At 40.2% G+C, this 24139-nt stretch overlaps 3 protein-coding genes and 2 non-coding genes across 5 annotated transcripts; 3 read left to right on the forward strand and 2 right to left on the reverse strand.

Moving 5' to 3' along the window:
* Positions 1 to 2302: 2302 nt before the first annotated feature.
* LOC106171668 (uncharacterized) lies at positions 2303 to 5482 on the forward strand. Its single transcript, XM_013552105.2, has 3 exons — positions 2303 to 2898; positions 3467 to 3607; positions 5090 to 5482. Exons 1-3 carry the CDS (start codon positions 2838 to 2840, stop codon positions 5389 to 5391), a joined length of 504 nt encoding a protein of 167 aa, XP_013407559.2. The 5' UTR covers positions 2303 to 2837; the 3' UTR covers positions 5392 to 5482.
* Positions 4479 to 4585, reverse strand: Trnai-uau (transfer RNA isoleucine (anticodon UAU)). The gene is made up of 2 exons: positions 4548 to 4585; positions 4479 to 4514 (listed from the first exon to the last, which is right to left on the reverse strand). It is a non-coding gene; the product is annotated as a tRNA-Ile (tRNA).
* A 3264-nt stretch (positions 5483 to 8746) lies between the features above and the next one.
* On the forward strand, positions 8747 to 12163 carry LOC106171659 (uncharacterized). The gene is made up of 3 exons (XM_013552097.2): positions 8747 to 9444; positions 9898 to 10038; positions 10304 to 12163. The coding sequence occupies exons 1-3, from the start codon at positions 9381 to 9383 to the stop codon at positions 11704 to 11706; spliced, it is 1608 nt and encodes a 535-aa protein (XP_013407551.2). The 5' UTR covers positions 8747 to 9380; the 3' UTR covers positions 11707 to 12163.
* Positions 12164 to 12348: 185 nt separating this feature from the next.
* Positions 12349 to 17477, reverse strand: LOC106171649 (dickkopf-related protein 3). The gene is made up of 4 exons (XM_013552088.2): positions 16944 to 17477; positions 16121 to 16292; positions 13607 to 13808; positions 12349 to 13251 (listed from the first exon to the last, which is right to left on the reverse strand). The coding sequence occupies exons 1-4, from the start codon at positions 17160 to 17162 to the stop codon at positions 13191 to 13193; spliced, it is 654 nt and encodes a 217-aa protein (XP_013407542.1). The 5' UTR covers positions 17163 to 17477; the 3' UTR covers positions 12349 to 13190.
* A 6031-nt stretch (positions 17478 to 23508) lies between these two features.
* Trnai-uau (transfer RNA isoleucine (anticodon UAU)) lies at positions 23509 to 23615 on the forward strand. The gene is made up of 2 exons: positions 23509 to 23546; positions 23580 to 23615. It is a non-coding gene; the product is annotated as a tRNA-Ile (tRNA).
* The last annotated feature ends 524 nt before the right edge of the window (positions 23616 to 24139 follow it).

A 24139-nucleotide genomic window follows, 5' to 3' on the forward strand; every position in this document is an offset into this window, starting at 1 on the left:
TTATTTATTTATTTATTTATTTATTTTGACTTTGTGAATTTATCTATTCCCGACACATGTAAAAGCATCCAGCTGATGATAAATGAAAATCCAAGTGGGTTTCCATTTAGAGCGCGTGTGGAAAAGTCTGCAAACTCGTTCAGGCCGGATTTAAACAAGAAATAAGTAAATCAGTTAACTACCGGTTGGATTTGTTGAGGTTTGTATGTCTGTCTGCCTTTCATGATCATTCGGAGACCCCCCCCCCCTGCTTACCCCAGGCAGCAGATATATATCAGTAGCCTCAGTGGTTCAGTGGTCAACTCTAAACAGTTGCCGTCTATTTCAGTTTGAACTTTGGCATGTTTACAGGGACTGACCGGACAGTGACCGTTTCATGACAAAGACGATACCCCTCCTCTTTTGATATCTATCCAATCTTAACATTTTCTTAGGATGATGATGTTTTTATAATTACTCTTATTATTATTCATCCATTTGTTCTTTCAATCTAATAAGGAATGAAATGGAGCTCATACCATTTACCTTGTAAGGGTTTCCAATATGAAATGTAATTTTCATTTTTTTATTTGATGATGATGATGATGACGATTATCATCATTTTTATATTTTTTTATAATCCAGTCGTCGCCGGTTACATCTGTTGATGTTCCGTTTAACTTGAATTTTGTATTGCCACGCTGGATTTCAATTAACTTATAATGAGAGCTGAACACGAACCTGATCTCATGACACGGCAATACGCTGCCAGGAAGCAAATTGGTTACTCGAAAACACACTGACAGCTTTAGTCGGTGTATGTCGTTGTGGTCATCTTTGTAGACAAATGAAATAGAAAGGTTGCCTGAAAATTCGTAGAAATTCAAACAAAAATGCAAAGACCTGACACAACGCCTGCCTTTGATGTGAGCATAATATGCCATCAGCATGCGCAGTATTAAAGTTAATGATCGCATCAAAACCGTTATCAGGAATACATCTAACAATTAAACCTGCTATAATTCGAGCAATCTTTTTTTATATAAGAAATATATATGTCTTTAAGTAACAGCTAATACTCCAACACACTGTACAGCAAAACGATAACAGTTTACAGACACGCTTCTGATAACACAAATAAATTTCATATTCGTCAGTTTCAGTTGATTTCTGGTTTAAATTATTCCCGTGACGTGTCCTTTTTTGACTTTTCAGCCACTTTTATTACAAAAGGAGCCAATACATATCTCAGAATCCCTGCTTACTCAATATGTATGTCGTGTCATAAATGAAAGCTGCTTCACGTAACTCCTTTTCTGAAAAAAAGAAGAAAAAAACTTACTTCCACCATTAAAACATTAATAATAAAGTAAAATGTGACTTCTTTCGTCGTGAACAACTGTTTGATAAATCATAAATGAGTAAAAAGATACACTATCCGAGTTTTCCTTCGTCAGGCACTGATGTGATGAAATTCCCCGACGACGGCAGCATGCGGTAAGCTAGTGTATTTATTTATTAGCTTATTTATTAGCTTATTTATTCATTCTTTCATTTATCAGCTTATTTGTCCATCCCTTCAGTGATCATGTCGTGCTTACTTCGCTTCTAGAAGTTTATTAATGGCAGAGGCATACGGGCCATGATTTCCATGTAAAATGGACGTCACACGCGAGTCGCCGTATCACCCTCCGCTTGCTGCTGAGGATATTTTAGGGAAAAACTGAGTTCTGATTACTTCTGGCAAGCAAATTCGGACAAATGTGGACCTATACGTTTTTTCGTATTGAAGCTGAAGAATTTGTGTTTCTGTTCATAATTTATTTTTAATCTGCTAATAAGTATAAAACAGAACTGAATTCAATAGTGGAATAATTGGGATATACCTTTATATACTGAAAACAATCTATTTCTCTATGACATCACCTTGATGGTGGGATTTTAACGCATTAAAAGCACTTGTTTGTTAATACTGGAAAGCTATATATCAGAGGCAAGTGCACGTGCGTAGTTGAACAAGGGCGTGAGTCAATAAAAATAAAACAAATTAAAAAATGCATGCGTTCTCTCTCTCTGGTCAATAAAAGTAATTTCAGAAAAAAATGTGAATAAAACTGGTCTCACTAGAATACTTACTTGGATATGGTTAACTTAAAAAGTATCATCATTGGAAAATTATAGAAAAAGTACATTTATTTCTTTACAAAATGTATGCAAAATGAATTTTATTTATATTGCAATCAAAGGCTGCTTCTTTGCTCTATTTATGCTATGAAGACGCACGTTTTTATTTTCGAGTGTCACCCCTTTTTGAATCGAATTTTAGTGAAAACAGTTCGCGGGAACTTGTACGTGCACTGCCATATGTTCGTGAGGTACCTAATCACTGCCAATGTAAAGCCGCCATCAAAAACAATTTAATCAACTGTAACGGTTAAATCAGGACAACAAAGAAATTATTATTGCTGTTCGTCAGTAATCCATTTATTACAAATATGACTACTTACATGCAATTCCGGGTCATCCAGTTATACGTCAAAGTACTAATCAGGACATACAATTGAAAAGTCCATGCGATCGCATGGACAAAATATCTAGAATAACAAAACCCATAACAATTGAATTATTGAAATATTAAAGTACTTCTGTGACCCATACTAATTTGTTTTAAAATGCGCCGTTTAAGTGAAAAAAAAAACCTACCGCTTTGTCAAAATGAAGGTTAATTTGCATATTTTACCACAAGTCGGTTGAAGTGTCGTGTTGCTGGGGGTGTCGGTGGGATATATATATAAGGGGACCCGCTGGGTAGAAGCCGCTATCCTTCAACTCTGTGCAGGAACACTGACGCCTTCAACATGAAATTCCTTCTCGTCGTTGCTTTCATCGGCTTTGCCGCTGCCGACAAGGGCTACAGCAGTGAGTAACATTTTATTTATTCATTCCTTTTATATTATTTAGTAATTTAATTATCACAATGCTAAAGTTTCGTCACTTTTCATTTCAGCTTTTGGATGGAGAGATCTGAGTTTGATGTTTTTACCTATCATCAGGATCTCTACCTATATCAAATATTTCATCGCTTAGAATAGTTTTTTTCATGAATAATGTCTAACGTGGCTATTTTAGTAACATGTACCTTTAATATTCACGTTTCAAGAGCTTTTCGAGCCGCGAGACTAAAACTTGGGCATAGCATTATTTTAAATGAAGTATAGCTTGTCCATTTACGAAACTAGCTGTTGACACTTACTTTTTCTATCCATGGTTTTAAACAAACATATTTTCTCATTTCCTTTATTATATAAATATAAACCAAAAACATTTCTTTGGGAGCATTTCGAAAAGCTACGAAGGCAAATACCTCATTCTCACGCCCATTGCCGTTGCAATCTTTTCTCATCTTCGAGAAAGATCGATTGATGAAATCGAAAAAAATAGTCATTCAAACAAAACACCGAGACTAATATCCGTGCGTTGTTTTCAGACTGCTACCAATGTGAATACAACACCAGGGATTCCAATGCCGGGTTTGGTGCCTGCGCTGCCCCAAGTGAAGCCAGCGGTGTCGATGTCTGGGAATGTCCCTCGGGTACCTGTTACAGCCGTTACAACCCACTCACAGGATGTAAGTCCTGAGAACACATAGCATTATATTTTACAGTATTTGTTTTTATTTTGTAACGTTTTAATCATGAGGTTCTGGAAAAATATACAGCTCTGATAAGTTGCCCTCTTATATCAGCGGATTGTTAAATTACTAGTGTGCGATATTAAGGTATGATGAGCATGCAATGATTTTGTAACAGACTGTCAGCGCACCCTGTGGTCAGAGAGCACTGATAAGTGATGCATTGTTGTATAATGGTAAACCAATATAATGGAATGTATTGAGTTTTAACAAAATGCAAAAGGACTGCCTTTTTGTTTTGTTTGATGCAGCACTTCTTTTCAGTTTTTAATTTGTCGTACAATTAATGATTTCTCACCGGATTCAATGTTAAAACTATTTAACTCTTTTTGCGTCTGTGCAGTATCCGTTATATTGTTTGCCTACCCGAAATAATCGACGTGTAATCTATTTTATCTATTGCATTATCTTTATCATAATCGTCAAGGTATGCTTTGCTTTAGAAATTTGTCTACATTTGTGGGTATAGGTCACTGAACTGAAGATTTTAAACTTCACACAACAAGCAATATATGTTCTGTACCTAAGGGTGTATTCCCAGAGATTTAGATCGATCCAGAGATTAAGATTTAGATCGACCTAACTCCCTGGGGGTTCACGATAAATTGTAGTCAGCTGAGCGCGCACCATAGTTAATTACCCCCTTACAGTTTTCAGTAGGCGGAACAGACGCTTAAGCCGGCTAAGCTGACAGTAAGACAAGTGAGACTCCCCACAGGGATAGATCGATCTAAAATCTATGGGGTCTAATTGACATCAGTTCTGATGCACCAGCGCATTTGATGATACATGTAGTAAAAATTCACATTGCTCCGGGTGAGGATCGAACTCACAACCTCCGCATGCCTCAACCCTGTTATCAGGGCGGAGTACTGTCTATAAGTACGGCGCGCTAACCGATTGTGCCACCGGAGCTAGGATGGCTCTATTGGAATGCTCGGTGATAGTCGATGGATTATATAGCATGTGGCAGTAGTGATAAGTCACCACATTGATAACACACATAAACACACACAAGCACACATGTACACTCACACTTATTCAAAAAAAAAAAAAGCGCGTACACGCACATGCACTCCCCAAGTTTTGGACCTCTTGCAAACGGAAACACGACAAGAGAGTACAAGTATTTGATGAGATACACCCGGAATTGTAATCAAAGTTTTGAGGGGTTGACAGACGTTGGAACTTACATGGGGTTGGGCACAGTGTGAAAATATTCTCTGCCCCCTGTATTATCCCCCTTTCTTGTTTAACGGATGTAAACATGCCCAGCTAAACGAGGTCCCCCCCCCCTCCAGATCCCAGCTGTCATGCCCCACTTTATACCTCCACCTACAGTCAACGAATTCCATGTCTTCTCAGTTCAAATGTCCAAGTGATTCTCTCTCTGTATTCTGTTTGTCTTCCTATTTCCAGTCGTGATCCGTGGATGTCTTGCCGGCGAGACCAACGTCGTCCCAGTCATCAACGGCTGCACCAGAAATGCCAATGGCGAAGTTGTCTGCTCCTGCGCCGCCGGTCCAGTCCCATGTAACGATGACAACATGGCCCCATACTACGGTGAAAAATACAGCTCTGGCTACGACGGTTACGGTAAAGGCTACGGTTACGGTCGTCCCTCTGGTTACGGCGGTCGCTATGGCTACGGTCGTCCCTATGGCTACGGTCGTCCCTATGGCTATGGAGGCCCTTACGGTTACGGCAAAAAGGTTTATTAAGTCCACTGATAATAGGGTTCTCATTAGCTTTCGGGTGTAATATGTTGTAGGATCACTCCTATATCTGGTTTACAAAAATAAAGTTGAAATCTCAGCTATAAAGATACGTTTGTTATCATTTGTGTAATCTCTCTCTCTCTCTCTCTTCTCTCTCTCTCTCTCTCTCTCTCTCTCTGTTATATATTTATTTATTGCGAGCTTACCTAGCTAACAGGTGCCCCACTAAAACACCATTTTACAATCTCTGTTCAAAATGTTGTAGATGGTCACAAAAAGCAGGTCTCAACTGTCGCATTCGTTCTCTTCTAATGTCTGCACTTACTCGTATGTCGATAGGGCACACAACAGGTTAATACTTTAACCCCGGGCCGGGCGACAATCCGCTTCTTCAGATCCTTGCCTAAACTATGATCAGCAGTTATGGAAATTCTATAAATATTATATCAAATTACCTGAGCTTTTTTTAACTGGTCAGATATAGCTTAACTTGCTAAATATAACAACACATTCACAGCAACAGTAACGAAGTAATTTGTAAAATATTTGTTCAGGCATTTCCAGGCGCGGGATATAAATTATTGACTAAATAAATCCATTAATAAAAATGTACTTGTGGTTAAATGTTACAAAATGTGTTATAGTGAGAATTCATTGTGTATTAGAGCCCCCCCCCCCCCCCCCCCCCCCCCCCCCCCCCCCCCCCCCCCCCCCCCGGTTTTATGGCATCACATTATAAGTTGGACGAAATTGGCCTTCAGCAGAAAAGACAAAGTTGAAGAGAAAAAAGTACAGAGGGATTGGAGAGAGAATGAAAATCATGCATCGAAAATCTTAGATGCGGCTTGGAGTGCTGCACTGGTGAAAATGTGTCCTTCTTTAGTGCAATCTCATTGCCTTTACAGATTAAAATTTTACATCTCTTCTAGACAAAAGCTGTAGAGATAACAACACTAAAACTATGCTTAAACGCTATGAACCAACTTTATGTGAACGATATTCGTGACAATGTCGATTTATGAGCTGCGCTTACCGGCAAGTAGCAAAAAAAAAAAAAAAAAAAAACAGTGACAATCCCTCACTCACCCATTAAACGAGACGCATATCATTACATCTCATCAGAAAAAAACGCGAAATGAGAATACACTTTTAAAGACAATTAGTTAAGTTAACTGGACTATGGTTTAAAATTAAAACCGTCCCGGAGTGAACTGCCTTTGATCCTGTTGTGCTCTTTAACGTCATAGGTGAAGCCAGACTAAATTTCAGCATAAAGCAAAGTGATGGCAAAAAAATAATAATAAATAAATAAACAATAATAATAATAATAATCTATCTAGGAACGCACCGTGTCGGCTTCTTAAACATGGCTTCATATACTTTAACGTTGACTAGACCATGGTCTGGGACTGGCGTTGCGCCGGAGGAAATATATTTGTACGGCACCCGGGTCATCAATTGTAATTGCATATATATACATGTAGATCCAAACTTGCCTCCACCGTGACAAGTTAGAAAGCTTCTATTTGATATAAAGCCTACCAACGAAGCTTCTGCTGCTCCGTGATAACTCCGCTTAGACACTTAAACGTGGGTTCGTATTTTAGAATGTTATAAGTAGTATTTTTTTCCAAAAGGAAAATTCTAAAAATTGTGTTTGATTACTTTAAACTGGCGTACAAAGAGGTTTTAGGTGAAATTGAAAATGATACGCAAAAACAATACTTTCAAAACATCAAACACTCCGAATAAACAATATCTATTTCAAATTTAACGTCTAACACGCGCCCAGTACGCAGAAATAAAGAATTGAAAATCGCATTCAGATTCCGTGATTGTAATATACCTTGTCACGTGACTCAGATACTGGCTTTTGAATGAACGGGAGGGGGAGGGGGGGGGAGAAGTGTAGGAAAACTGCTCAACCTACTTTCCATCGGTGAAGGTCATGTGGAAAGGTCAGCACAGGTCAATCGGTAGTCATCAACATCCATTGTAACGGATTCAGGCCCGTAGTCAGGGGGATTCGGGGGATTTTGCTCGGAAAAGGTCCACTTTGGGTAAAATTTTATCTAGGTACATGAAGTTTTTATGGAAAAAGGTCCACTTTTTCAGAAAAAGAACCCCCCTTTTGAAATTGCTGGCTACGGACCTGGGATTGAAAGTCACGTGTTTAAATCCCAGATGACGCAAGTCAGTTTACCACAAAAACGAGCTGGCCACGGAATCGGGTAGTCGCGGAAACGAGGACGGGCTCTCCTGGGTCCCAGCAAATAACCTCTTGCATAAAAACCGGTAGAGTTTAGAATAAGTCACCGCTTTGACAAAAATTAATGCTGGCCATTATCATTAAGTCTGCATCGTCAATAATAGTCCCTTTCTATTCACTTAAAATTCCTTAAAATCATGATTAGACGGGGATGGCCATTGATCTCTATCTTTTACTACACGATGTACCACACATCAAACTAGAAATGTGTCAACAGCTATTTAAACCGGCATGACACCATGCATGTCAAACTGGCCTTGCATCAAAAAGTTCTATCTTGGGATTATCATGGATTTTTTTTCTCAAAAAACCGCATCGTATCAATTGTTTTACCTTATCTTACTTTTGTGTGCCCCCATCCCTTAGGCACCTGCTTATCAAGACTGTTCATACCGTCATGCAGTAGCCGGGGCAACTTTACAGTCGACATTTAAAAGAGCAAAGACTTCTCAGTACTAAAACCGTCAAGGTGTGAACGGCTTTGGCTCTCAACGTGCTCTATAACACCACAGGTGAAGACAGTAATCTCAGTGTAAAACAAAACGAAAATAAAGCACGTGAAGTCATTTGACCGGGAACGTTCCGGGTGGGCTTATAAAAAAAGCGAAAAAACTTGAACGAGTGATTAAAAAATATAACGATAAGACCGAATTTTGAAGATTGTCTGCAATGTTTCAATCTGCCATGTGCGAGCGAGTTCCCTACGGTACTGAGCCTGGTTTCTCCCTTCCCTAGATTTTGACCTTCTGACGACACAATATTCCTGACCAGTGTGAATTTAATGGGGGGAGAACTCTCAGTTGTTGTTATAATCAAAGTCCCTCTTGACTTTGATTATAATTATGGACAGAATTTTTACTCCTGACGAAACGTACAAGTATATATATTTACAGAATCAATATGAACTGTTATCGCGAGAGGGTGGCAGTGTATTATTTGACAAACGTGTACACCACATCTCTAGGCACAAACCAGTAGCCGGGGGGGGGGGGGGGGGGGGGGGGGGTCGGGGGGTTCGAAAGAACCGCCCCTTTCGCTAGGAAAAAGTCCACTTTGGGAAAATTTTGATCTAGATACATGGCGTTTTATGGGAAAAGGTCCACTTTTTCAGAAAAAGAACCCCCCTTTTGAAATTGCTGGCTACGGGCCTGAGGTATGAATATTAGTATGCGAAGGTGGTTTTGCCGAGCTCCACAGCTGGCCACTACTACCCCCAGCCACCGTCTACGACCCTGATCAGCTCTCTTACACACTCCCGAGATCATTTCACATTAATCACCACCGAACTGTCCTTGCAACTCGTACACTGGCACTCCATTAGGAACAAACACATAGTGTTTTTCTTATCGCTGAGTAAAACAAGAAACATAAATCAAATTATAAAAATACAAAAGACAATTATTAAAGACAAAGGCGTATCTGTGAGAGTGGTTTAATACGACTGACCGTGACAGCCTGGCGCAAACCAATACCAAGGGACACGTTTAGACCACTGCTTTGAAATTCGCTAGATCGAAAAGCCAGTTTTGACAGCGATGTTATCGACGTTAAAAGGGAATAAAACAGCAATCAAGCAGGCATTCCAGTGTTACACGTGGGGGGAGGAAGGGAGGAGGTCCAGTCCCAATACAGTCTAAACTGGCCCAAAACAAAACAGGGGTATCATATATGGACCCTTTCGGTGGAGTGAGGACACAGTCTTGATATCTCCGCCAAAGTGATCATGTACTTTTCACTGCTGCTGCTGAACCTCTTCGTCGCTGTTGCCCCCAATAATGTGGAATACAGTAAGTAGAAAAAGTCGACTCTGTCATAAGTTTGGTTTGTCCTAGAGGTCATTACACATAATTTTGTTCACTTTCTAACGATTTTAATGCTAGCGTGTCCGTTGCGAGGGAGTTAATACGTTTTATCTGATTTTTTATAGTTAATTATCTTGCATTTTTAAATATTTCTTTTTCGTAATGTGTCCTGAACTTTTCAATATATTCTAGACTTTTAATGGATTATCATTATTAGTGATAGTATTATGATATTAATATTAAGCATGTTCACTAAGTACGTATTGCTCACTATAGAAAAAGTGTCCCTTTTAACCGTACATCACTGAAAAGATGTAATTCTAAAATATTGCATGTTTAGGGACACATTTACAATGGGTTTAGAATCAACCCCTTTTAATGATAAAGCATATTTGTTTTATTGACTATTTAAGAAGTTTTTGAGTGCGTGTTTTCCAGGCTGCTATTACTGCGAGTTCAACGTTGAAGACGTGAATGCTGGCTTTGGCGCATGCGCAAATCCTGATGAAGACTCGGGTGTGGCTGTCTCGTACTGCGACTCGGGCGCCTGCTACAGTAGATGGAATCCTAAGTCTGGGTGTAAGATATTTGTCTATTTTTTTTCATTATTAATCTGATCAACCGTTGAACTTTCCTTCCATTTTGTCTTTTCTTTCTACTATTCTTTGTAATGATTTATTCTCTTTGAGTTTATAATGATTTTTTCCTTCATGTATGTAGCATACATTGAACATGTGCATATTACATAATATCTCTCTCTTTTTTCTTTCTTTCTTCTTTCTATTCATTTTTTTCACCCTCTTAATTTTTCTTTTCATCATGTTCTTTCTTATTTCTTGTTCAGTTGTGATCCGTGGTTGCCATGCCGGCGAGACCAATGTTGCTGTCACCACCAGGGGCTGCACAAGGAACGCTAATGGCGAGGTGGTTTGCTCATGCGCAGCTAGTGAGGTCCCATGTAACCATGACGACATGGCGCCATATTATTTTGGTCGCCCCGGGAGATATTTTGCACTGAAGCAAAAGTTTGCCCCAGCCGCTGCAGCCGTTGAACACTCTGCCGATCATTACAATGGCTTTGTTTCCAACACTAGAGGGATAGTTGCGTCACTCCGAGCGGCTGCAGCCCGTGCTCCTGCTCCTGCCTCAGTTCCTCTCGGTGCCTCAGATCCTGCAGTGGAGCACACAGCCGATCATGAGAATGGCTTTGTTGCTTTCGGTGCTCCGGCAGCGACTCCAGGTGCCTCAGATCCTGCAGTGGAACACTCAGCCGATCATGAGAATGGCTTTGTTGCTTTCGGTGCTCCGGCAGCGAATTCTGGTGCCTCAGGTGCTGCAGCGGAACACTCAGCCGATCATGAGAATGGCTTTGTTGCTTTCGGTGCTCCGGCAGCGACGTCAGGTGCCTCAGATCCTGCTGTGGAACACTCAGCCGATCATGAGAATGGCTTTGTTGCTTTCGGTGCTCCGGCAGCGAATTCTGGTGCCTCAGATGCTGCAGTGGAACACTCAGCCGATCATGAGAATGGCTTTGTTGCTTTCGGTGCTCCGGCAGCGACGTCAGGTGCCTCAGATCCTGCTGTGGAACACTCAGCCGATCATGAGAATGGCTTTGTTGCTTTCGGTGCTCCGGCAGCGAATTCTGGTGCCTCAGATGCTGCAGTGGAACACTCAGCCGATCATGAGAATGGCTTTGTTGCTTTCGGTGCTCCGGCAGCGACGTCAGGTGCCTCAGATCCTGCTGTGGAACACTCAGCCGATCATGAGAATGGCTTTGTTGCTTTCGGTGCTCCGGCAGCGAATTCTGGTGCCTCAGATGCTGCAGTGGAACACTCAGCCGATCATGAGAATGGCTTTGTTGCTTTCGGTGCTCCGGCAGCGACGTCAGGTGCCTCAGATCCTGCTGTGGAACACTCAGCCGATCATGAGAATGGCTTTGTTGCTTTCGGTGCCCCGGCAGCGAATTCTGGTGCTTCAGATTCTGCAGGGGGTCCCTCGGCCGATCATGAAGGCGGTTTTGTTTCTTTCGGTGCCCCACCAGCGACTTCAGGCGCCTCAGATCCCGCAGTGGAACCCTCGGCCGATCATGAGAATGGTTTTGTTGATATCGGTGCCCCAGGTGTGACTTCCGGTGCATCAGATCAACCTGTAATGGTACACTCAGCGGATCATTACAACGGACTGATAACAGTGAGCAGGGGGATAGTGGCGTTTCTGAGGGCAGCTGCTGCTAGTGTGGCTGTGTAAGAAGGATGAGGTTGGCGTGGGCCACCTGAGGATCTTCAGATGGCGGGGAATTAAATGCTCTACGCCCTGTTGCCGCCAGGTTTTGCTACATGTTTAAATTGCATAAGACGTTAATACAAACATCTCTTATCAGACTTTCATATGATGTTACTAAACGCCATTGTCTCTGTCAATAAACACTTTTCATTCTACTTCCATTGTATTAGCTCTCATAATCTTGTTTATAATTACCCTTTTTTAACTCTGGCTGCAGATGACGCTGTTTATCAAAGTGCACGGATATTTTAGTAAGATTAAAGCAACAGCATTTCCATCATTTTTCTATAAAACTGCCGGTATAAGTTTGTTAAAAAGCGAGGGTTGTAATAAAATGTATTTTGTATTTTAACTTGTGAATTTCATACAGATGATGTGCAGTTAGGAAAAATAATTAAAATGGTGATAATTACAATGTGAAGATTTTGTGTTCAGGGTCTTCGTTCGAAATAATGAAATTATGTTCTCTATTTTTCCTTCCTTACACTTTTCCCATCTCTCTCCCTCTTCTTAAATCGATCCCAGTTTATGATTTCAATGAATACATTTAAGCCAACGTGATGTTAATGACCTTACGACATGTACATCAAAACAGTAAAACGTCGATATTTTTAAAAAATGTGTCTTTAATGTTAATCTTACTTGAATCTTCAAAAATATATAAATAAACATCTTTCAAAACCATTACTCTTCACATCTGTAATCATTCAGGTTCCATAAATTTATTGCATCTCAGGCCAGCAGATATTAACATATAAATTGCCTCTCTATGGCCCGCCACATGACTTATGTAGAAATATTTACTTATTTACAATAAATCTTATTTACAATTTTTTAATTTATACATATGTACAGATATTTAGCATTTTGTGGAATTTCATATCCATTTGTTAATTAAAACGAAATCAGCGCCATTGAAGTTGATGATCATACTGAAAACATTTTTTTTGCAAATGCATAGGCTATTACTTATTCGCAATAAAAAAATCTGTTGCGAAATTCTGTTCATAACATGACAATTCCCGAAACACCCTGCCTAGGGTTTATTCACCGTTCTCAAGACCGAGCAGCTTCTTTAACTTTTGGCCTTTCTACTGATATGAAATGCCGTTCTTCCAGCATTTCCACTGTGGATAAAATGTAGAATGTGTCCTGTTCATAACCCGTCCTTTTCTCCAATTAGTAAGTCACTTTTTCGTAGAATACGGATCCAAAGTAGGGAATTGCGTCCGTAAGCAAGCGTTCATAGCATTCAACTTTTCCTGAACCGTTCATATTTGGCATCACTGATGTAAATAATCAATTCTATGTACAAAGTTTTGGTATTTCTATTTACAAGTCCAGTCCAGGATTATTTACATGCAATTCATAAAAGCATATCCAATATTGGCTTTGAGCGTTAGTGGCAAATTGTGGTAGAGAAGACAGACGGAGAAGACTGCGAATGCTCATGGGTGAGCGCACTTCATGTGCTCGAACGAACTCCAGTACTGCCAAGTGAGTTCCTCCCTGGAAAAGAAAATAATACTCTTTATTCTGTTGGTCAAGGCTACGAGGGCGATTATTCCTATTGTTTTAGTTTTATTTATCTCAAAATGTATTCACGGTTCATGTTTCTACATTAAAAGGAAAATTATCATTTGATAAGATTTGAATGGAGCAGAAATACCTGTGAATTATCTGTGAATTATAAAAGGCAATGTGCAAAATACGCATAGAAATGAACAGAGAAGTGGTAAGGGAAAATGAACAGGGAGGACGTATAGACATAATCTAAAAAAGAAAACCTCAGAAATAACGAAAATAATGAGTAAATAAAACAAAGGTGATATTATATCAGCATTAGCATGGAAACCCTACTTACTCTCTGGGTGTTTTTCTTCCAGTGTCTTTACAAATGAGCCCTTTATCGCACGGGCAGAGTTCGTTGAGACTGTAGTCTAGGCCACCCTTAGGAACGTAGCAGTTCTCGGCAAGTTGAAGCTTGGCTTTGCAAACTTTTTCCCCGTGTTGTCGAGCGCAGCACATGCTACTGCCGCAGTCACGGTCATGCTTGCAACGGGCACCTGTTATAATAATAGAATGAGATGATTAGAATAATCATAGATAAAATTCAGAATGTTATCATGAGAAGGAATTTCGCTGAAAAAACTTAAATATTTCTTCTTCTTTTACATTATTTGAAATTTAAAAAAAATGGAAACTACATTGAGAATTATTGATTTTAACAAGTTTTAATTACAACTTTCAAAAAACCATCATCTCCCGTTCCACTGACCATAAAAAAAACACGTTCTTCCTACTCAGGTGTACCATTAAACTCGCAAGTGACATCTCGCGACGACAACATCTGTGCAAACCCCTTTCAAACAACGCCTGCCAGAGAGTAGAGAAAAGCACCGCTGCCAAACTCGCGAATTCTTTCACCACTCAACACACCGCAGTGGCACATAAATCTATCTCTGTCTCTCTCCCCCTCTTTCTCTCTCTCAGACACTTAATTCAAGGTGACTGGTGGGATCGTATTACACTTCTGTCATATGTTCGCGACACTTAACCCTGCTTCACGTCGCGGCGTTTTGGTTAATTGTCTCCCCCGCTGGGGCGACATTGAACTGCCAAACATGCCACGTACGATGATCTACCTGGCAAGGTGCCATCAGAAGTGGGTCGCTGTGATGTTGTTTTTTTTTTTTTTTTTTTTTCATTTCTTTTTTATTTAAGAATGATAGAAATTCGAGGATCATACGTTTGACATAAAGTTGGCTGATTTGTAATGCATTTAGGACAAAAAAATTATCCGATTTACGCGAGAATAATCTTATCCCGATTAGAGTACCTCCACAGCACACGCACGCACAAAAACACACACACACACACGCATACACGCACACATAAATATCATCTCAATATCAAGATCTACCGCAAATATAATTCACCAGACTCTTATAAGGGACAATATTGTACAAGTTATATTAGCGTAAGTTATTGCGGTTTGTATTTCTTCGATATTCTTGGCTGCAACCCCACTTTTATAATTGGTCAGTTTGTTCTTATTTTGATATCGCACAGCAGGTTGCAGATACCGGACAGTGCGTTGAACACGACTGATTTGCTTTGAAAGAAGTCGCAGTTGAGCAATAATAATAGGGGCCTACTTAGTTTACTGAAAGAGAAAGCGCGTGTGTGGCAGACGATCTTGGCAGACGACTCGATATAGTAGTTTGCCTTTCAGTGTAGCCCGGTTCGTTGGCAGGTGAAAAAGGCGAGATTTATTGTTCGTGATCGACCTGTCTCTGTCACGGTTAGACCAGCTATTATCTCCACTGGATACTCCGAGGGAGTTTGTTTGGAAAACTAAACAAAATGGCAGACCACACAAATGGTAGATCACAAACTGCATTTATCTAACCCAGTAGCCGCTCACGAAAAATTCGAGTTTTATTCTCCTAGTGCCGTGTAAATTGAACGCCAATCTAAAATGACAGCATCATTTGGAGCCCAAAATAACCAACATTTCTGAACCAGAGGAAAAGCATTTCTCACGACTATCTTCATCCGACTCTGGCTTGGCTCCAGGGATGACGATACACTAAACTCCAAAATCCCAGAGTTTTATTTTATGAAAAAGACCCCCCTGTCCTCGTCATTACAACACGAAACATAAGGCATTGACTGCTCAACACATTCCCCAATATCCATTACGCAAACTGTTCAAGTAAAAATAAACACAAATAAAATGCTATTAGTGAATGTAACACCGTCGCCTGTTTGTTGTTATTTCGTCTCCTTAAATTTCCCGGCGTTTCGCGTCCACCCTTCGTTAAAATTAAACCAACATCTATAAATAGGGGCGTGCACCATTCTTAAAAGGCATGAAAACAATCGGCTCTGTTTTTCTCTTAATGAAACATGACAAAAAACCTTGACGTGCACCCAGAAACCTCACAGAACCCGCTGTGAGACCATGGTGCTAGGAAAAGATTGCACTTTAAGTTAAAAGGACTGCCGGTAGTACCCAGCGTCCCCACAGACAATTTTAAGTTACTTGCACCGGTTAAGTGTATCATTTTTGATTACTTTTGCCTTTTGGTCGCATATTTTCAGCTTTGTTCTTCCGTGGGTAAAGCATTGGTTGTAACTGCTGTCTCTTGTCAAAATATTCGACTGGAGCTCTAAAATGCCTATAGTTATAGTGAACGAATTTGATCTATCCCTTACATACACACACACTCACACGTGCACACACACGCACAAACTCATAAACAAACAAACACGCACTCACACAAGGAATTATTCACAAGCTTCCCTGTACCATTTCTTTTTCGTTTTTCAGCTTTATTTTTTCCCACGTTTATTTCACAAATTAACTCCTTACCTAATTCGCCAGCTTTCTGTGATTTTTGGCACTTTCCAAACATGCAGTCGAAACCCTTTTGGCAGTGACCGTCCCTTCGACACGCATCGCCTTCCCGCCTGTGGGGCTCGCATGTTCCGTAGAATTTATCGCAGAATCTGTGACGCCCGCAAGATTTATCTGTCGTACATGGCTGTAAGGATAAATAAGGTGCATCTTTGAGATATATAAGCCAAGAGGCCCAATTCTAAAAATTCTAGAAATGTTTACCTCGTTGCAATGAGCTTTAAAAAATACTGTGCAAATATTGTGGTGATTTTCACTGTGTCAGTAGTCGGAGATAACGCGACACATGCTTGTAGTTTAAACATAAGGGTTTGTGGTCTGAATCACATAACAGTTGTAAATCAGTGCCCTGATAGTGGGACCGCATAGGGCACTCAACCCCCCCCCCCTCCCCCAATAGGGCCTTCATCAACTTTTTTGCATTACTGTTTTGTGACTACTTTACATTGCAACTGCTGATGATGCTTATTGTAACCACTGGTTAGTGAAATATACAGCTATTCGCCACTTATAAAAATGTTTTGAAGCAATCAGTCTGATATATAGGCATGTGTATTGGAGAAGATGCTGTAACTGATGTCGTAATTTCTATTTTTATTTAATTTTTTTTCGCTTCTACAATATTGTGAACAGTCTAAACAACGACATTGATCGTTTTTTATTACACTTGCCTAAATGGGTCCATGCATAACAACAAATTGCAGTAATAATGCATTGAAGCTGTTATTTATTAATGTTACTGCTATTGGCAACATCATCAGTAGCTCAATATACTTACGTCAAATGGGTACGTAGGTTCATCCAACTGCGGTCTTTCCAAAGCGTCTCTGTATATATTTTTAGGGTGGTTGCTAAGATCCTCGTCTGTTCCAATAGATCCCCATGCAATATTCCAAATGTAAGCATCACAGAAAGTTGCCAGGAAAAAATTCCAAACCACAATTGTCGTAAAAACTGTGTTAAAATCCATCGTGAATTTTCCCGAACAAGCGCACATGTTCTCTCCGTGTTACTGTAGTTGTATATTTTTTCTAGCGAAGGAAACTCAAGAAGTAGCCTAGTAGTTCCCTGTTTGCCGTCTAAATTTGTCTGTTCCCTGCATTGACAGGGACAGACATTTAAACCATCATTTGTCAAGACTAATTGGTAATTGAAGGGTAATTGAAGAAAACAATATTGTTGGCTCTGGCATGTTGAAGTGGGCCACGAGTGGCCTGTCAGACACGTGACCAGGTTTGGACCAATGGGAGCTCGCGAATCTTCCCTGCCAGCCTCACTCTCTCTGATCGCCTGCCTCGCGGAGGCTGAGTTGTAAAATGTTGATCTTGCTGTCATAAAACTGCCACCGACCAGCGGGAGACACTTACTGACGTCATGTATCCCCCCTCAACTTCTCCTGCCCGAATCTATCTCGAGGATAAATATATTCAGAAGAGGAAAGATAGTGCTTCGTGGTTGCCCCCCCCCCCCCCCCCCCCCCCCCCCCCCCCCGCTCCATTTTAGTAAAACTTTACTTGACAGCAGAAAGTTAAGGTATGAGTGAGAAAAAGAACGACAAGCATTAGACGTGTTCACAACTTCAGAACCTATTTTGATATTTAAGCTAAATGTTATCTATTTCTTACAAGCTCTCTGAGGGTAGGATTCCCTATATCAATGTTACACACGCGCGCACGCACACGCAAACACACACACCCACAAACAAATACACATAATTTCACATGCTTGCAAATACTCACACGCGCGCGTACAAACACGTGGTCAAACAAATAAAAAAATACAGCCAGAGACATGCATTTTCAACCAGCTAGACCCAACCTGCCTAGTTCATCTTCATCAGATACTCTCATAAACAGCAACAAACCGCGTTAAATTAAGCGTGAACAAGTGGCATTTTAATGCCCGCATTTTAATGACTGGTTATTATACAAACCATTTTGCCGTTGTAACACCTTGATCTATGATTAAAATGCCACGGGTGTACACATGTGTCCCATACTCCACATTACGGGGGGAGATACTGGCGCATCGCTGGGATGCTTCTCTCTTTTATCAACATAAAATGATGTGGGATTCATCCCCCTTATTATTGAAAGCACCGTAGCGCAGACCCAAGTCTATATACAACTGTGCGAATAAGGAGATCTCGTTGGAAGAAATCAGTCATCCATTTCTGATTAATGTAGAAAAATGGAGTTGCGATCGCGTAGGAATTGCTTTTTTTTTAAAGAAACATAAAGCTTCCGTTCACATTGTTCTTGGGCGCTACTTTTTATATATCTGTTTTATTTTTACCATTATTTATCGATAAATTTTATTTATTTATTTATTTATTTATTTATTTATGCAAAGTGCAGCTACTTCGTATTATATATATGCATTATAAATGCAGCGACTTCTCGTTGGTCTACACGCATATCATGTATATAAGTACAGCGACTGATACACAGGTAAAGTCCTTGTAGATCAACAGGATCTGTCACTTGTCACTCTCCCCACTCTTCACCCTGGCACCCTCCTCATTGATCTGATACATATATTACACGTGTAAATTGGCCAAGGAGGCGGACACCTCACTTTAATGGCATATTGTGGTCTACCCCGTGACACCGGGGAATTAAGTGGATGTCAGGTGCGATATTCGGGCACTTAACTCACCTCTCCTAGATCATTTTTACAAAATGACAATCGTTGCTGTTCCCAGTATCCGAAACTAAATTTATTTCTATTTTCTGACCTCCTCCTTTCTCCAACTTTACCACTTTCCCTCCAATTAACACACCTTTCAAATGAAACGTTGAGCCTTTGTAAACATTGGACCATGATGCATATAGTAGTCCACTCATTAAAGAGGGGTTGAGACAAACAACATTTAAAAAAAAACTACTCACAGACACATTTTCTTTTTCAAAATGACAAAATTTCAAATTGCTTAAAATAAGGGCAGGTTTAAAAAAAGTCAAGTAGCAGTCACAATGTACTAGATGGCAGTCTGGAATGCAAATAATCTGGAGATTTATCTGATCCACGACTGCCATAGATTATGTGGTTCTAAAATGTAGGCTAAATCTATTGTCTGAGTAATCAACTAAAAATAAGAAAATTAAGGGGATCCCGAATAAAAATTGCATTTCCAAAACTGGCAAATTTTGCAACCAATCTGGGAAAGAGGTCATCTAAAAACGTCACCCCAATAAGGTAGACTGTCATTTAGTTACGCTGGTCTCATACAGACACTTAATGAGTATCTCAGATCACGCCTGTCAGTGACAGCTAAAACATCCCTTAATCTTGATGAACTGAGCCGGGTGTACCCCAGACTGGAGAGTGATATGAAGCCACTTGTCACTCTCCGCCTGTCATCTTGGTGCGATGTCACTGAACTCCACCTGTCGCGAATTGCTCTGTCCGACACCGCGACAACGTCTGACACGTGCTTTCCCAGTCGCCATGATCTCCAGGCTACAGATTTGGGGGAAGGGAAGGGGGGGGGGGGGGGGGGAGATGGCCAACCTGTATCATAGATGTGTATATGTAAGTGCATGTGTGTGTGTGTGGGGGGGGGGGGGGGGTAGTGGGAGTATGTTTGTCACAACGGGCGAGAAGGATTTATTTTATGGGATTTTAAATTTCATAAGATGATATTTTGTATATAAAAGTGTTCATGAAACTTTTTGAAAGAAAAGGAGAGAAAGAGTGTGTAAGAAAGAAAAGGCAATGAAGGACGCGTGTCAGATCCGTGTATGTAAAAGGTGTGCTTGAATTTCTTTTCAGAAGTGTGAAATACTGTCAATTAAACCAGTTTCAGAGGTATAAGAACAGAAAGAAGGGGGAGCAGAGCGGGGCGGGGCGGAGGGGGGGGGGGTGAAAGGACAGCGTCCCTCGTGTCAACCGATTTCCATACGGCACCCCATGGATTCATTAAATGACTTATCAGTGCCAACATTTATAATGATCAGACAAACCATCTTAATGGAACGACTCTGTCACAACCACGGAGAGCGTCAGACTCGTTGATCGCCGCCACAGCACATCTGGAAATTTGAAATACATCGAAAGAGGTTGACCTGCGTCGCCTCTGAAGCTTGACACAACCGGCTTTTCAGAGTTTTTCACAGAGTCGCCCTGTGCCCCTCTTTCGTTACCATTTACCTACACTTTCTTCTAAACACTCAGGTGCCCCAACCGGATTAAACCTCTTTATGATTTTTATCAGTGGGAACTGATCATGAACAGTAATTATCGACGTATTAGGCTGGCTGAAATCTCAGTAGTTTGCGCACTCTCTCGTACGACAAACAGAACTGACATTTGATTCATTTTCTCGTGAAAAAAAATAATAATAAACATTCCTTCTTGATGTCTTATTATTTCATTTTGTGATAGACGTTTTCATGTTCAGTGTTAATTCTCAAGTGATTAAGATAATTTATGGGTTAATATGTACTTCAGACCAGCACACACTCTTGATACGCAGTAAAGCACTTTCCAGTTGATATTCCATGAGAGATATTTGAACAAGGGTAGATAAACTTATATTGAGCAGAAAAAATATCTAAAGTGAAATTTTAATTTAAAAAAAGAAAAGGAAAAAAATGAAAAGCCTCATGGGGAAATTTCCGTAGTCCCACTGCTCTTTGCTGTTATGCCTAGTGTGGTTGAAAATGTGTGTGTGTGTGGGGGGGGGGGGGGTGCTGCTCTTACACTCACGGTTTGATATATGTATCAAAATTAGCACAAGAGAGCAAAGGATTCGTAGACAGATAACTACATTGTCCGGGAGACAGTCGGTACTCACTGTAAAGAAAAAAGTCATTTCAATGGTGTAAAATGAGTAATGTGGATGTGACCCATTCACACACGCACATGCCCACGTGCAAACGTTCATATGTACATATGCATCCTTGCATATTTTAACACAAAATCAAGAATACACACACACATACAGAAACGCATAAAAATACCAGGTTAAAAAATGCTTAGCAGAGAGAAATATGAAAGTTTTACGTTCCTTGCGCCCCCGTAATCCCCCCCCACCCCTCGCTCGTGACACCTACCGTAAAGTCCCGAAAATAATGCGCGTATAGTGATGCATTCAGTGCCTTAAAAACACAAGCAACTCCGTTCTGATCTCATAATTCGTGCTTGGAAACAGCCAAAAACACATAACGTTTACTTATTTATTGATTTATTTATTTATGTTTAAATACGTCTTCTTGAGTTATGAAGAACTCAAAAAAGAATGCCAGCCCAGGTATGTCTGCACGTCGTGTGGACGTAGGCAGTTGTAGCATCACGTCTCCTTTTTGCAGAAGAGATGATTGCCTTGGTTACGGAATCCAAATTTCATAGGGGATAAAGACAAAACTATTTTCTGTCTCCTTCTTGTCTCCTTTTTAAATTGCTTTTTGTCTTTTTCAAAGGTTCGGGTCGTTGCTGTCATGTTCGATTGGTCTATTAAAATAGTTCTGGCCAAAAATAACTACAGATGCGTGTATGATTTCATTCATCTTTCTTGGCATTGACAATCGCGTGATTGGTTCTACCGTTGTTTTAAAGGCGGAAACGCGTATGTCATGCAAGCGCTATCATTCATGCACCCTGTATAACGATTAAAGCCTAGGTCCCAACTGCATTTTGAACGCACGGTTTTTAGGTTCCTTGCGTCCGGCCAGGACGTAGCTAGATCGCACGTAGCGGCTGTTGATCATGTCGAAAAGTTTATACGTGCTGTTTGCGTCCTCCAAAAGTCGCACGATGGACGTGCTCCTCACGCACGTTTTCCCCATTTTTTTTGGCCGTAGACCACACGTAGCAGCCCGTACGTTCGGTTGGGACCTAGGCTAAAGGTGGCAATGTTCTTTCAAGGGGGAGAAAAATGCATAAATTTTTCACTAGACAGTGACTCGGCAATAACTTTATGAAGCGACTTGTTTTTAAGAAGCATTATGTAAAATGCTAAACAATCACACGTGCGTGCTTATCACGCAACCAACATGCAAACGGAGAACACAGTGGCGGATTTAGGGGGGTGTCGGGGGGGGTGGGTCCTGACCCCTTAAGATTAATAAAAATAATTACATCAATTGAAATAAGAATTTTGACTAGCGGAATCATTGTTCCAAACCGTACCAAATGGCACCGTTTTCCGTCTAAAATCAAAATTTTCGGGCCCCTTGAAGCGGGTCTCGAACCCCTCGCCAAAGAGAGGGGGTAGGGTCAGCTTCGCATCCGCGGACCCCTCCCCTTTCAAATAATCCTGGATCCGCCCCTAGACATGCGTTCGTGCCCCAGGGGTAAACTTTAAGACAAGCGTCGGCGTAGTCTACAAAACTGACGGCTTGACACTGTTTATAATTTAAACATTTTTTAGCACTTTTCTTTTATAGAACCTCATCATTTTCTTCACATCATGAACCATGATTGATGTAAGTATGGAAATATTGCTATTTCAAACTGGAATGGATTCTCTTTAAGACAATTGCATTCCTCCTATTCGAATTATCAACAAATAAAGCAATAACGTTAGCTTTTTTCTTTAAGAAATGGTAAGTGGTCTTCTTAAAACAAGGTCAAAGAGCGGGCAAGTAATGTACAACAAAAACAATCTACTAGGTAACTTCTGTGTGCCATAATCTGAATTCGTCACTGGTACAAAATTTACATAGACAATATTATAATACTAGATGCATAAATCTGCGTCGTTCGGAGTAAGCACACGTGCATTTTTATAGATAAGTAAATTATCAGTGTGACTAGGGTGGACATATACAGTGAAGTACTAAAAAATTCAAAATTGGAGGTAGATTTTATAGGTCTATCAATAAATCATTAATAGCATAAAAAACAATACTCTTGATTAATTTTCATTTACGTTCTGTCATCACTGTTTAGTAACTTTTTTCTTTCTTTACAATATTCAGCCACAAATTAAGCTTCTTACTTAATGTTAAACGTGAGAAGGAAACGCTGCAAAATTAGGAATGTGCCTACTAGAACTCGCAAAAAATAGCATGTTACATGTTATGCAATATCGTATATAAAATAATGAGATGAAAGATTAATGAAAACAACTCTTTTAGTATCATTTTACTCGAGAAAAATATGAATTCACTGATAAATCCAAGAGAAGATCTCTGTATAGAATGCTAATATGAATGCTAATATGAAGAAGCCCTTCAAGATATTGAAATGCTTTACAAGTACAAGTACTGACAAGGCAATTTGATTAGTGCATTATTTGGAAATGACTGATTGTGAATGTTATATATCCTGTGAAATATATTCAAAGTATTTTAGTTTGAAGCTGGATTTTTAACAGATGTTGGAAAATTGCATCAGTTGCTCCGGTGGCACAATCGGTTAGCGCGCCGTACTTATAGACAGTACTCCGCCCTGATAACAGGGTTGAGGCATGCGGAGGTTGTGAGTTCGAGCCTCACCCGGAGCAGTCGTTTTTATACCAATCTCGTCTTTGTCGCCAAGTCCTTACGCAGAAACACAAAGAGAAAAAAAGTAAGTTCATGTTATTTCAAAATACTGGACATGAAAAGCTACCACGATGATTTCCACGGTGAAACAAGTTTACGAATGCAAGTTACTTGCCGAATGCTTTTGGAGTCGATAATCAACACTGATGAAATTTCTGCAGCAACAGGCAGGTTGTTTTAACAATTAAAATTGTTCTTTGTTTTGTTGAAAAATTCACTGATTTGATATGTTTTGTACATTATATATGGCAATACAGGGATAGGCTACAGTTAAAACTGGAAATGCGCCTTAATTGTGAAATATGTACAAGAACGGAAACTATGTGCAATGCAAGTAAAAATTATAAAAAAATAATATAACGAACAAATATGAGAAAAAAGTTTAAACCAAGTCGAGTCTGTAGCAGTTACGAACTTATCTATTTTCTGCTTTTGTATTTTTTTTTTGGCGATAACAATTTTCTTTCTGATTTCAAAACAGGCC

The sequence above is a fragment of the Lingula anatina genome, chromosome 5 (assembly GCF_051362555.1).
Source record: "Lingula anatina isolate TDL-2025a chromosome 5, LinAna3.0, whole genome shotgun sequence".
NCBI lineage: Eukaryota > Metazoa > Brachiopoda > Lingulata > Lingulida > Lingulidae > Lingula > Lingula anatina.

Bases quoted from the DNA above. Each gene is read 5' to 3' on its own strand.
- LOC106171668 (XM_013552105.2), top strand. From the start codon at position 2,838: ATGAAATTCCTTCTCGTCGTTGCTTTCATCGGCTTTGCCGCTGCCGAC. The intron at 2,899-3,466 runs GTGAGTAACATT...CGTTGTTTTCAG, and splicing joins TGCCGACAAGGGCTACAGCA to ACTGCTACCAATGTGAATAC. The intron at 3,608-5,089 runs GTAAGTCCTGAG...TCCTATTTCCAG, and splicing joins TTACAACCCACTCACAGGAT to TCGTGATCCGTGGATGTCTT.
- LOC106171659 (XM_013552097.2), top strand. From the start codon at position 9,381: ATGTACTTTTCACTGCTGCTGCTGAACCTCTTCGTCGCTGTTGCCCCC. The intron at 9,445-9,897 runs GTAAGTAGAAAA...CGTGTTTTCCAG, and splicing joins CCCCAATAATGTGGAATACA to GCTGCTATTACTGCGAGTTC. The intron at 10,039-10,303 runs GTAAGATATTTG...TTTCTTGTTCAG, and splicing joins ATGGAATCCTAAGTCTGGGT to TTGTGATCCGTGGTTGCCAT.
- LOC106171649 (XM_013552088.2), bottom strand. From the start codon at position 17,162: ATGTGCGCTTGTTCGGGAAAATTCACGATGGATTTTAACACAGTTTTT. The intron at 13,809-16,120 runs GTAAGGAGTTAA...TTATTATAACAG, and splicing joins ACAGAAAGCTGGCGAATTAG to GTGCCCGTTGCAAGCATGAC. The intron at 13,252-13,606 runs GTAAGTAGGGTT...TTTCTTTTCCAG, and splicing joins GGAAGAAAAACACCCAGAGA to GGAGGAACTCACTTGGCAGT.